General features: G+C 43.4%; 1 protein-coding gene and 1 long non-coding RNA gene across 7 annotated transcripts in view; both read left to right on the top strand.

The window, feature by feature from the left end:
* Positions 1–377: 377 nt before the first annotated feature.
* Positions 378–13602, top strand: part of DCUN1D4 (defective in cullin neddylation 1 domain containing 4) — an 83001-nt gene continuing 69776 nt past the window's right edge. Inside the window, exon 1 of one of the 6 annotated variants that reach the window (XM_037897800.2) lies at positions 378–555. In XM_037897800.2, coding sequence (XP_037753728.1) covers positions 531–555 — 25 coding nt within the window. In that variant the 5' untranslated portion in view covers positions 378–530. The remainder of the gene's footprint in view (positions 556–13602) is intronic. The other 5 variants (XM_037897801.2, XM_043544390.1, XM_043544391.1 and 2 more) reach the window with 5 other exon arrangements.
* LOC119566124 lies at positions 5640–8564 on the top strand. The gene is made up of 2 exons (XR_006290101.1): positions 5640–7292; positions 7798–8564. It is a non-coding gene; the product is annotated as an uncharacterized LOC119566124 (long non-coding RNA).

The raw sequence follows: 13602 nt of genomic DNA, 5'->3' as shown, positions 1-13602 counted from the left end.
CAACAGCTTCTTGCAGGGCATCTCTGCACAGCTCCCGGCTAGACCAGACTAGGTGTGAACACGGCGCGCTCCACAGCCCCTACGTTACTTCACTCAGCTCCCCTACCCCCGCGAGCTGCTGGTCTGGACTCTGCTCTCTTTAACCAATCACAACAGCCCGTGGGCGTGGTCCATAGCCTCCAAGACCAATCAGATTCACGGGAGAAACAAAGTAGTGTTCTTTGCACGCGCTATCCGAGCCAGAAATAATTGACGTAGGCAAAGGCCAATCAGTATGGCCGGGAGGCGGTACTCGTCGAGAACTATAACCAATAGGACGGTGGAAGTAGGCGTATCGGGTAGTGTGGGCCAGGCAGAGGGGGAATGACAGGTGCGTGGCCTAATTGCGCAGTGAGGCAGGCGTTAGCGCACGCCAGCCCGAGCCAATGGCGTGCGTGTATGGGCGGGGCAGGAGGCCCCGTGCCTGGGCTCTGTGATTGGGAGATAGAGACAGAGAGAGCCCGGTCGGGCAGTGTGTGCGCTGCACGAAAATGCACTCGGATGCCGCCGCTGTCAGTGAGTAGCGGCCGGGCCGGGCATCCTGCTGCGGGGCGCCCGCAGGGGGCAGGCTAAGGGAGTCTCTGCCCGAGGGTCGCGCGGCTCGGGGGGGGGGCGGCCTCTCGCAGCCCGTCCTGGGGGCGCTGTGCAGGGCCCGAGGGGGGAAGCCCGCGGGACGGGGGCAGCGTGGGGCCTGCTGGGGGCATTTGCGGGGCATCTGACGACGGGGGCCCCGTGAGGGCGCCCCCCACCTGAGAGCCGCGGCGGGGCCGGCTGGGCGGGTGGGGAGCTGAGTGGGGATCCCGCAAGTGCCGGGGGCGGCAGGCAGCCCGGTGCCGGCTCTGCGGCATCGGAAATTCTGCCAGGGAGCAGTTTGTGCCACTACACCGGGCGCTGGCAGAGACTGTGACGCAGTTTCTCCAGCCTCGCCCAGGGGCCCCGAGTCCGGGCCCGGCCCCGCAGGGTCCCTCTCTGGGGCCGGGCGTGCTGAGGGGCGGGTGTTCCGTTCAGGCGCCGCCTTGCGGCTCGTTCCACCGGGGGTAATTTAACGGGTTCAGTGTCAGTCCGGTGCGGGAGAAACGGGCTGTGAAGGGGAACGAGCCCGGTGCATTGTGGGAGCGGGAGTCTATCCTGCTGCAGAGCGCGGTTGGGGTCAGCGCCGAGGAGGACTACAACTCCCAGCGTGCACCGCGCCCCAAGTCTCCCCTGCCTGGGTAACTGCAAGTTACAGCCTGATGCTCTGTGGCCAGCCCGGGTGCCCCGCAGTGGGGGTCGGCTTAGGCATCTTGCGGGGGCAGCGCAGGCAGCGACATGCTCCCCACACCGGCGTGGGAGTCTGGGAGACGAGGCTAGAGCTGTCCCAGGAATAGCTCTCTTGAGGTGGGGAGCAGGAGGGAAGGCTGGGCAGCGTGCTGCCCTTTGCAGGGAGAGGGGGGAGCACTGATTGGGCTCTGTCTCTGGGGTACGATGCCTTCCGGGGTAGGGTGCAGGGGTCCTGAGCACGGGCAAGGCTTTGTTTTAGGAACAGGTTGCCTGCTGAGGTGGGGGGAGGCAGGGATGCTGAGCACGGATAAGAACGTGCTTCAGGAACTTGTTCCACCCTTAAAGGGTGGGAAGGAGGCTACAGTCCCAAGCACAAGACTCAGTAACATGAATTTGTTGCCTGACTCTGATGCGTGAAGAGGCACAGCACTGAGAATAAGCACTTATTTATCTCATGGCAAAGACTGATCTCAAACATTGCTATGTCTTCATATGTTCTTTCTTATTTTCGGTGGTCTCCAAAAGTCTGAAAATAGCTTTTAGAAGAGAAACAGTGTACATCTTGGATTTTCTTGAACCCATCTTCTACCTTTGAAAATTAGAGGTTGGAGAAAAAGAGCCAGGCATAGGAACATAGTGTATATTTAACCATATAGGGTTGGGTCATTGCTCCAGCAAGCCTGATTATTATTAATTTGTATTGCCATAGCTACTGGGAGCTGGTAACTAGCACTTGTTGCTTCAAAGGAATGTAGAAATGTACCATCCCAAAATTTACATAGCTAATGGCATAGTGAAATGTACATTGGTAAATAAAATTCTCTTGAGCCCTGCAGTGCAGAGTTTATACCGTGAAGTTTGAGGTTACACTAACCCTGTTTTAACATAAATAATACCATATATTTAACATAAGGTAAACAAATGGGATAATTATCCTGCAAACACGTTCTCTACAATACAGATATGGGCACATCAGCATATGTTTTATGTTCTATTCAGTCTTTTCAGAAGTTATTACTAAGAAAAAAATAAAGGTTCACACCCTTATTCTGAAGATGTGTTAGCTGGAGCTGATGGATACTTCCCTCTGCTCCCTCATTTGGGATGTTTTAGGTTATCTAATGCCCACTTAAGGTCTTCTTTTAATTTCTCAGTAGGAAACTGAGAGTACTGTTTACGGTTTTCGAGCTGTCACTGGCTTCTAGTACTCCCCATCTTTCTCTTCCACACTGTCCATTGAAATGCAACTGTCCCTGACAGTTCTGTGGATTTCCTTTTTTTTTTTTAACCCACTTTCATAAAATCATTTGGGTATAATATATCTCTATGCCAACTAATCAAGCTTTGCAAAACTTTGCTCCTCAAGTGTGAGTAAGTCATTTTCAGTATAGATTTAAAAAATAATTTTTTTTATCATTAGTATTATGGTTTCAGTAAGTAGATGTCCTGGGCTGGTAAGCTTTTATGGTAATTTTGCAAGACCTACTTAATCCTTTTATTTTTCTTCCCTCTTCCACCTAATCAGGAAGGACTTAATTATTTCTCAAGCATCTCTGATAGTTTAATATCTTCTGTAGTCTTGAAAATCTTTAGTGATGGCCATTCTTTAACTCCTTGGCAATTTATAACATTGCATGTCTACTTACATATAAATATTTTCCTAAATTAACACATTTTTTGTCTCTAGTTTATTCTTCTATTCTCGTTGATTAATGTGGATGATTGAGATAAGAATTAACTGTTCTCTTAATAGCATAGCTGTCCATATATTGATGAGTCTAGAACAAGACTAAGATGAGACATGAACAATCCTCATTCTTTTAATCTTTCCTCAGAGATTTGATCTTGCTAAACCTCCGTTGTTGCTCTCCTATGATATGAACTCTGTCAATCCAGTTTCTAACTCTTCTCAATTTTTTTTCAATCGTTCTTTGAAGATGACTACTTGCTTTGAAACATTCCCTAAAAGATGTGAGGTATGCTTGCCCACCTCATCCCCAAAACAAACATGTCATCTCAAGATTTCTAGCCAGTTCAGTGATATAATTGGAAATCACTTCTGTCTTCTGTATTATAAGGCCACATAATGAGTTTCATTAATGGTAAGTGGAGTGGCTTTTTCTCCTCATCATCTGTCTCCATTCTTTCAAACTGGGGAGTGTTGGATGTGTGTGATTCTAACATTTTAGTGTGGTTTTGTTCTTATGTGTGATCTACTCTGACATTTTCATCTGGAGGTACCAATTCTCTATTTCGCTCCCTTTTTTGTCCCTCTATGGCTTTGGGGGGACTGAAAGAAAAATTTTTTTCTTGTTCTTCCTCTTTGGTCCTGTTTGAATTCTTATTTCTCTGTCTTAGGGGAAAACTCTCTTAGATACTATGTCTCCTATGGTTTTCTAAAGGCACTGGCCTACTGCTGGCTATAAGGCTGGTGATTTTGCATGAGTTTTGTGCTTGAGGAGGAAAGAAAGAAGTACTGGAGGACCCATGACAATATGCAACTCCTATACCCATTGTAAATACTTGAGCACTCAACACTACCACTGGTTCAGTCGGCCTATACAGTGATAACTAAAACTAACAAAAACTGCAAACAAAATGCGTCTTGTGGGGTGAAAAATCTTTTTTTGTGGTTATACATTTTTTTTGAGGGGTGGAGGCTTATGTATTTAAAGAATTTCTCCAGTTTTTTTACCCTTCTGTTTACATTTCTATATCATTCTTTATAATTTGAACCTGAAATTATATCTTAAATGCTAAATAAAAGGGAATTTTGTGACATAGTAAGATCTGAAGATGATTTTCAAATTATGCACTCTTGTTTAAGACCAGTTTTCCAGTGGAGATGGTATCTGCCACTTGAGTTCTATATTTGCTTTATTATGAATGAGTCAAAACTGCTAATCCTTCTTCAGTCTAGGAAGGAGTCTCTGAATATTCAGCTAAATAACATGTCACACACAACCAACTGGAACATTGTTTGAGCCAAATTAGGTGGTAGACATAGACCTTATTTATTTCCCCAGGTGCCCATTGTTGGCACTGATTTTTACTGAACCATGGCCCATCATGTCACTCCTCTTTACATTTTGTTAAGATTCTCTCAGGAATGTATACAACCATTTTCATATTTAATGGGTGTGCAAGTCATGGCATCTTGCAGAGACAAAAACTCATGCAGTATTAGGCCCTGCCTACACATACATTTGCACTGGTTTAGTTAATCTATTTTAATTAAACCAGTGAACCCCTGTGGGGACCCTCTTGTTTTGATTTAAGAGTGAATTATTTTGGGTTAACTCAAACATGTTCTTAATTAATTTAAGGTAAACTGAAAAGTTTGGTTTAAACTAAATAACTGTCCATACAGCCTTTTGTATTGGTTTAATTAAGGTGTGATGTCAAAATTAATTTTATGTTTAAAGCAGTGCAATGCTGTAGGTAGGCCAGCTGTTACTGTTAACATTTGTCAGATACCTAGTGGAATAAGGATTTTCTCCATAGAAAAAAGTGACTTTTTTTTTTAACCTTGCCCTTATATGCAACATGCAGATTGAAATAAGTAATCTTGGAATCCTGAGTTGCAGGTGACCTATGAAACTGATTAGCAACACTTCACACTAGTTTAAAAATAACATATTATGCTTTGAGTCAGGTGTAAATTAGTGCATCAAATGACTCGCCTCCCTGAATCAAATTTTGTTTCTTTTCTCTGTTTTTTAATGTTAAAATTTATGGCTATATCTTTAAAACATACCAGAACAAAGTTCAGTAGGAATCTTCATAAAAAAGAAACCCTAATCTTCAGCTTTTTGTTTTCTGCCTTTAGTTATGAATATAGGGGTTTCAAAGCTGTGCATTTTGGAAATTGTGGGGTTTAGGTCTTGATTGAAAATCTTGATGCATTTCAGATCTGGGTTTTCATTTTAAAGTTTCTTTACAAGGTAAACTGAGACACTGTTATGAATCTCTCTGGTTACTCAATTACAGACCTAAAAGTTGCAATTCTTCAACAAAAAAACTTCAAAAACAGACTCCAATGAGAGACTGCTGAATTGGAATTAATTTGTGAACTGGATACAATTAATTTAGGCTTGAATAGAGACTGGGAGTGGATGGGTCATTACACAAAGTAAAACTATTTCCCCATGTTTATTCCCTCCCTCCACCCCCCCCTGTTCCTCAAACGTTCTTGTCAATTGCTGGAAATGGCCCACCTTGATTATCACTACAAAAGGTGTGTCCCTCCCTCCCCCCTGCTCTCCTGCTAGTAATAGCTCACCTTAAGTGATCACTCTCATTACAGTGTGTATGGTAACATCCATTGTTTCATGTTCTCTATGTATATAAATCTCCCCACTGTATTTTCCACTGAATGCATCCGATGAAGTGAGCTGTAGCTCACGAAAGCTTATGCTCATATAAATTTGTTAGACTCTAAGGTGCCACAAGTATTCCTTTTCTTGTTATGAATCTGTAGGCAGACCTAGGTCTTGTCAATTCTGAAACTTAACTGTTTTAAAAACTGATTCCAGTTAATGTGGTTTGCCTGAGTGAGGAGAGGTAATATTTTTCAAGTGACTTTGTAGATAGGCTGGCATGAAATGTTGTTTGGAATTTTTGTAAATAATTCTGTTTCTCCATTGTGCAGTCATACCCTTTTTAAACTAGGTTCAGGGAATACAATTTTGAGCATATTTCCTCTCTTCCCTACTTCCTCTTCTTCTCTTTCCCAGGGGATGTTGGCTTCAAAGTCAAATTATTATAATCTAACTGCTGAACAATGGACTGGGTACATTCAGCAATTGGATTTTCTTGCTGTGTCCCAGTGTTTCATAGTACACTGTGGCCAATACATCTGTGTTTTAGGTCTGGTTTACACTACAGAGTTAGGTCGATACAAGGCAGCTTACATCAACCTAACTGTAAGCATCTACACTAAAATGTCGCTCCCGCTGATGTAACTATGCTGTGCTATGCTGACTTAATAGCGCTTAGGACGATGCAGTGTCAGTATAGGCACTGCATTACGTACGTTGACTTTAGTGGCCTTTAGGAGGTGTCCCATAACGCCCGACGGTGACCACTGTGCTCACCATTTTGAACTCCGCTGGCTGGCTGCTAGGTACACAGATACATGCTCCTCTCCTTTTAAAGCCCCTCAATTTTTTGAAATTCTGTTTCCTGGGTATGGAGCGCTCACCTAACAACTACCTAGCTGACCATGCTGGCTCCATGCTGCAGATGCACTGCTGCCTGGTGTACACAGGAAATGATGGATCTCTTGGGTCTGTAGGGATAAGAGGCTGTGCAGGCACAGCTCTGCTCCAACCATAGAAACGTCAATATCTATGAGCAGATTGCTTGAGGTATGGGGGAGAAGGGCTACAAGAGGGACCTGCATCACCTGCAGCAATGCTGTGTGAAATCTAAGGAGCTGCGGCAGGCGTTACAGAAGGCAAGAGACAGTCGCTTTGGTGCGGAGCCGAAGACATGCCATTTTTACAAAGAGCTGCATGCCATCCTCTGCAGAGACCCCATTACGACCCCCAAGAGCCCTATGGATACTTCGGGGGAGATGGAATCACAGCCCTTGGAGTGAACAGCAAGGAGGAAGTGTTGGGTGAGAAGGGGTAGGATTATGGGGGACAGGTGTCGGGGGATCCAGTGGTGCAGCAAGCCCGGCCTTTTTTTTTGACTCCAGAGCAGTCGAGCCAGTCCCTACAGTCCAGTATGGTGAACTTGATGCAGGGGAAGGAACCTCTGGTAAGTATGCAGTTTGCTTTGATATGGCAGGGACACATCTGTTCATTTACTCTTTTTTTTTAATCATGTTAGAAGAGGTAGTGAAATAACCCATAGAGACAGAGTCACTATTTGCTTCACATTTTCATGTAGAATAAGGCAGAAGGGGCCCTGCAGAACAGTTTGTTTTTGTGTACCAGGATGTCCCGTGAATCCTCCAAAGAGATCTTGAGGAAACTTTCCTGAAGGTAGTTCGCAATCCTCTAGGGATGGCTGCCTTATTTCTTCGGCAGCTGTAAGACACTTTCCCACGCCACTTTGCAATTACTTCAGCAGGCACCATTGCAGCATACAGGGCTAGCAGCATACAGACCCAGTCTGCAGCCGGACACATGCAGGAGCTGTTCCCTTTCACCCTCCGTTACCCTCAGGAGTGAGATATCCTCTAAAATCACTACTGCCTGTGGAAAATGGTGTCAGTATTCAGTTCATTTTCCCTGTCCACATATACTGATTCCTGTATATTTCCTTCCCTCATCTCCCCACACTGTATTGTCCCAAATTGCTCCCTCCCCTCTGGGCTGTACTCAATATGGCTGGGACTGCCGCCATGCTCTGTGAGTCCCAAAGAGAAGTGAGAATGTAGTGTTTGTAACTTGTGTGGATCAAGGGGAGTGAGTTCAGTATACCAAGTTTGCATTTATCTTGTGAATACACTCACAGGAGTACCTCTGTGCATTGTATCTTTTGCAGCTGGAAATGTGGCCTTGCTGTCTTTCCATCCACAGTAGTGGAGTGGCTCAGCCAGATGAGGAGGAGAAAGAAGAGGACGCAGGATGTCACGTTCCAAGAGATCCTGCAAGCCTCTGGTGCTTCAGATATCGAGCACAAGGCTTGGAGAATCCCCTAGCAGAATGAATGGATAGGGGTAGTACGAAGAAGAGAAAAGCACAGGAAAAGGAGAGAGATATCCAGCAGGAGATGCTAGCACTTCTCAAGTAGCAAACAAACATGCTGGAGGCTCTTGTTGACCTTCAGGTTCAACAGACCCGTGCTCTCCTCCCTCTGCAACCCATAGAGAACTGCATTCTGGGACATCCCTATGCACTCCCACATTCCACATGGTGTCTTGGGCAGCTTCAGCTACCCCTACCGCTCCACCCTGCGGGAGAATACAGGCAATCACAGCCACCAATACACTGACCTGTGAGAGAGACGGTTTATGTATGTGTTGTGAAATGGAAATGACTGTTCTTTCCCCTTCAAAGGTTCTTTTCCCTGTATTTATAAAGTTTTGTTCAGTTATAAATGTCTGTTTGCATGAGTTTGGAATAAAAGTCCATTTATGGAAACTTAATTCAACTTTATTAGTTCACAACATATGCTGGCTGGAGCTGATATCATTCACAGATAATAGCAATAGGTGCATTTGCAGTGTTATAGTACTACACACGCAACACTCCTTACAAGGTTCATACCGAGGTGCGCAAAAAAAAAAAAAAAAAGCCAGGCAGGGCACACTACAACAACACACGTTACTGTGGCTCACTATGGAAAAGGTCTTTCAAAGCCTCCCTGAGCCGCATAGCTCCCTATTGAGTTCTTCTTATAGCCCTGGAGAAAGGGATAGGCAGAGTCTCCTAAGATCACTATTGGCATTTCAACATCCCTAATGGTAATTCTCTGGTCTGTAAAGAAAGTTCCTGCTTGCAGCTTTCTGAATAGGCCTGTGTTCTTAAACATGTGTGTGTCATGCACCTTCTCTGACTACACCGTGTTGATGTCAGTAAAACGTCCCCAGTGATCCACCTGCGCTTGCAGTACCACAGAAAAGTAGCCCCTTCTATTTATGTACTCTGTGGAAAGGTGGTCTGGTGCCAAAATAAGGATATGCGTGACATCTATTGCCTCACTGCAGTTGGGGAATCTCATTGCTGCAGAAGCATCCACTATGTCCAGCACATTGCTCAGAGTCACAGTCCTTCATAGTAGGATGAAATTAATAGCCCTCCACACTTGCATTATAGCAACTCCCATGGTGGATTTCCCAACTCCAAATTGATTCCTGACTGATTGGTAACAAACTGGTGTGGCAAGTCTTCGAGACACTGATCACCACTTGCTTTTGCATTGTCAGTGCAGATCTCATTTTGGTGTCACTGCTCCAGAGGACTGGGGCAAACTCCACACACACTTCCTGGAATGCGGCCTTGCACATCCGAAAGTTCTGCAGCTACTGCTCATCATCCCATAGCCGCATAGTGATGCGATTCCCACCAGTCAGTGCTTGTTTCTCGGACTCAGAACCGGCACTTCACCATCTGCAGCTGCTCCATGAATGCCAACAACAACCCTGAATTGTTTCTTTCTATATCCCACAGCAAGCTAGCCACGAAGGAGTTTGTCATGTTTCCCACAGCTCCTCTGGTGGCTCTGCAAATACTGCAGGATCAGGCGCATTGTGCTCGCAGTGCTCATCACAGTAGTGCAGAGCTGTGCAGGATCCATGTTTCTCACAGAGATAGTGGATGTGTGGGTCTGCAGGGGTTTTGAAAAAAGATGCGACACATTATGGGATGCAGATAAAATTATGGGATGGAGAAAACTGAATCATGGCACGTTGAAATCATGTTCCCACTCACGCCTTTGCAACTTGTTTGCTCCATGAAGCACTGCAAACCGTTCCCCAAACACCCAGCACTGGATGGTGGCAAGTTGCACAGTGGGATAGATACCCACGGTGCACTGTTCTCTGCATTGATGCAAATGCTAGTAGTGAGGACATGCACCACTGACAAGAGCATAGTATGGATGTGCAAAAGCGATTTAATTACTGTGGCGGCTGTATGTCGACTTAACTTAGGTCGACTTAATTTTGTAGAGTAGACTTGCACTCAATAATAGAAAGCAATGAGAGCTGGCTCTGATCTAGATTTTAAATAAGAGTACACATGGAGGGGAAAATAAAAAAAGAACAAAACAACCACATAAGGGGATATTTGCTGGATACTTAATTTTTCAATATAAACAGTAGATATGGCAGTTAATCTGCATATCCGTTTTATGAAATACTTTGGAATCAATGGGTATGAATAAAAGAGAGAGAGTTCATGTAGATTCTCCCACACACTCAGCAAAGCATTCCAAAATTTTAAGGGGAGGTCTTATTTGTTTTTCAGTTACTAATCTCTTTAATACCAGTGTTAATTGATAGTGAATCAACACTGCGCAATAGTTATGGTTCTATTTTAGCTTCAATTAGAGATTTCTTAGTTAGTCAATTCTGCAAACTAATTAGTTTAGCCTTCAATTTTCTACTGTGTTCAAACTCCAAGGTGACCTTTTTTTGAAAACCCAGGCGAAATAAATCAGTTTGTAGTTCATGCAAGTGCATGTGGGTAATACTCTTGGCTGTATGTTCTGATCAAGTTTGAACTCAGGTAGCTCGACAACAACCAAAGGTAGATTAGATTTCCAACGAGAACTGAAACACAAACCAGGTTTGAAGAAAATTGGTTCAGTTTTAAATTTGAACACTTAAAGTTCAAAATTTCACAAATGCACAGTAGAATTTTGGTATGTTTTTAAATCCATTCAGCGTTTTGGGTTGGTTTTTACGCATTGAGTTGCTGCTCATGCAGATCTTCCTGTGGGATCTGTAGTCTTAAACTGACTGTCATCTTGACTGTAATCTGTTTCTTCTTGAAACATGCCAAATATATTGCAGGTTCTTTCGCTTTGGCTGTGATTGTCAGATAGTTGATGAAGGGCATTTTGCAAACACTATGTAGTTTCTTTTCTATCTTTGTTCTGTAGTTTTTTTTGGTTTTGGTCACATCATGATTGATCATGACAACTTGACCTGGCTAAGCCAACTTTGTCAATACTTGTTCTTAATTCAGGCAGCATTTTCTACTGAACTTCATACCAAAAAGGTTTGAAACTCGTAGTCTTGGAACGCTTCTTATCTCTTTTTCTCTTCTTACAGTGTTGGGATTGGAAAATGTTAACAGTATTTCCCTCTTCATCTGTATTACATAGTTCATTTTGAAGCATCACAAAGTATTTTAGGAAATCTGGAGTTAGCAATTGCTTCAGTCACCAGTGCAACACGGTTAGCATTAGGGTGGAAACCAGTGGACAGATATACACAATACATCAGTTTTGGCAAAAGACACTGAAGCAAGCCTCATATTTTATTGAAAGTGCCATAAACTAATCTTTTTAGTGGCCACAGAGCAAGCAGACTCTCTGGTCGGCTACTTAGAATCATAGAATATCAGGGTTGGAAGGGACCTCAGGAGGTCATCTAGTCCAACCCCCTGCTCAAAGCAGGACCAATTCCCAATTAAATCATCCCAGCCAGGGCTTTGTCAAGCCTGACCTTGAAAACCTCAAAGGAAGGAGATTCCATCATCTCCCTAGGTAACGCATTCCAGTGTTTCACCACCGTCCTAGTGAAAAAGTTTTTCCTAATATCCAACCTAAACCTCCCCCACTGCAACTTGAGACCATTACTCCTTGTCCTGTCATCTTCTACCACTGAGAATAGTCTAGAACCATCCTCTTTGGAACCACATCTCAGGTAGCTGAAAGCAGCTATCAAATCCCCCCTCATTCTTCTTTCTGCAGACTAAACAATCCCAGTTCCCTCAGCCTCTCCTCATAAGTCATGTGTCATAAGTCTCATGCATTTGACCCCAACACAATAAATTGCATGGAATTCAGCTGCCATAGACTACCTCGTTTTCCTGCAGGAAAAAACTGAGTAGTGTCTGACAAATCGGTGTTCTCTCTATCCTTCCCTTAGTAATTTTGGCTGCAAGATATTGGTCTTGAGAAGGAGGAGGTGATAATAGTTGTGAAAATGTTTCCATCTCTGTTCATGTAGAGCTGTAGCGTGAAATAAAATCATTCTGTATCTTGTCTTGCTTTCACTTCTCCGAGATGTGGGATCAGTTTGAAAAGTGGTGTATAAAATCAATAAGTATTAATAAAACCAGGCCCCATCCTAAAACTACAACACTGCTTTTGTGACTGGTTAGAGGCATGTTCATCTTAACAGGTTACGTGATTCAAAGTGTTGATACAGCAAGTCTTCTGCCATCACAGTCAGAGTTGCACATCCACACACAACCTTTTACCTTTTTGTATGTTGCAGTCTGAGAAAATCTGGGCAGCTATCCCTAAATGCCTCTTCAAGAAATGAAGTACCCAGAGTTCGTTGTCACAAAGTAGAACCATTTATCTTATGGGGTAATGCACTTTGGGATGTCCCTCCCAATGTAGCTAGGAAAGAGGAAGGTTGGCTAACTTGGTAACACAGGCATGCTTAAGGTATCCTGTTAACACTCCGAAGAAAGTTTACTGAGCTAGCTAGGCTAGCTTCTAGCTAGCAAAACATGAGTTGCCATGATTATTACTAAGAGTGTTTAAGTCAAAGGGTGTGCGGGGCCCATGTATAAAGCCAGCAGTACTATTAATTGAAAAACTCAGTTAAAGTTGTAGTATGGACAGGACCTTAGTCTTTCAAGACCTACTTCATTTCCAGGTTTGGAAAACTAGTCAATGTTGACTTAATTCCTTTTCTTAAGATGTTTTCAAATGCTTTTAGATCCCCAACTCTACTCTTACCACCAGTTTCAAAGACACCAACTTATGGCAAACTGGGAAAATGGTATATAGGAGAACTTGAGACCACCAAAGGAGAGAAGCATCTGATTGTGATCCCAGGCTCAAGTATCTTCTGGAGCAGAAGTGCAGGCATTTGGTATTATTGTCCATGACAAGTCTATGGTATGAGTCCCGCACTGATGAAATATTGGCTCTGTGATGGACTTCTGCAGTGATCACTTATAGTTGGTTACTGCATGTTGTTAACATGATGTCCAAAGCCTGATGGCTTCCTGGCAGATGTAGGTATGATATTTTGAGGATCACCCAGACCAGGGGTTCTGTCACTGCCTGCCCTGTAAGCTTGGGGTTCCTTAATGCTCTGCTGCAAGCTCAGAAGGAGCTTTGAGCGCCTTAACTTGGTTCCCTAGCCTACTGCTAGCCTTTACTTTTCATAATTAAATCCCCCCAAACTTTCTGTTGTTTTGATTTTAAATGTATAACACCACTTTACCAATTAGGAAAAGATGTGATTTTTTTTAAATCTTTTCCCTTTTGATTGGAGTTAGAATTAAAATGTCATCTGTTTTCACATTATCATTAATAATGTTCACATGAATACGGTCAACTTGGGATGGACTAGGGTTTAACTGCTGCTGTAAATAAATGTAGAAAACATTTTTGTGTAGGTCCCATCAAATGTGATAAACAGCTTTAATTCTTGAATTTTTAAAAAACATTCACTTAAAATTTGAAGACATTTCCATCAGACTATAACTGTGAGAAAGTATATTAGATATTAAGATAAATTAAGTGTCTTTGAAACCCCTAATATAACACATTCTTTTAATGGGCACCAATTTAAATCATATTTTAGATTGAAAATATTTTGCCTAGTATTGTTACAAGTACCACCCACAATTACTGTAACTGTTAGTTTAGAAT

The sequence above is a fragment of the Chelonia mydas genome, chromosome 4, assembly GCF_015237465.2.
Source record: "Chelonia mydas isolate rCheMyd1 chromosome 4, rCheMyd1.pri.v2, whole genome shotgun sequence".
Lineage (NCBI taxonomy): Eukaryota > Metazoa > Chordata > Testudines > Cheloniidae > Chelonia > Chelonia mydas.
Note: the sequence above shows the minus strand (reverse complement) of the source record. Positions and strands in the feature narration are given on the sequence as shown.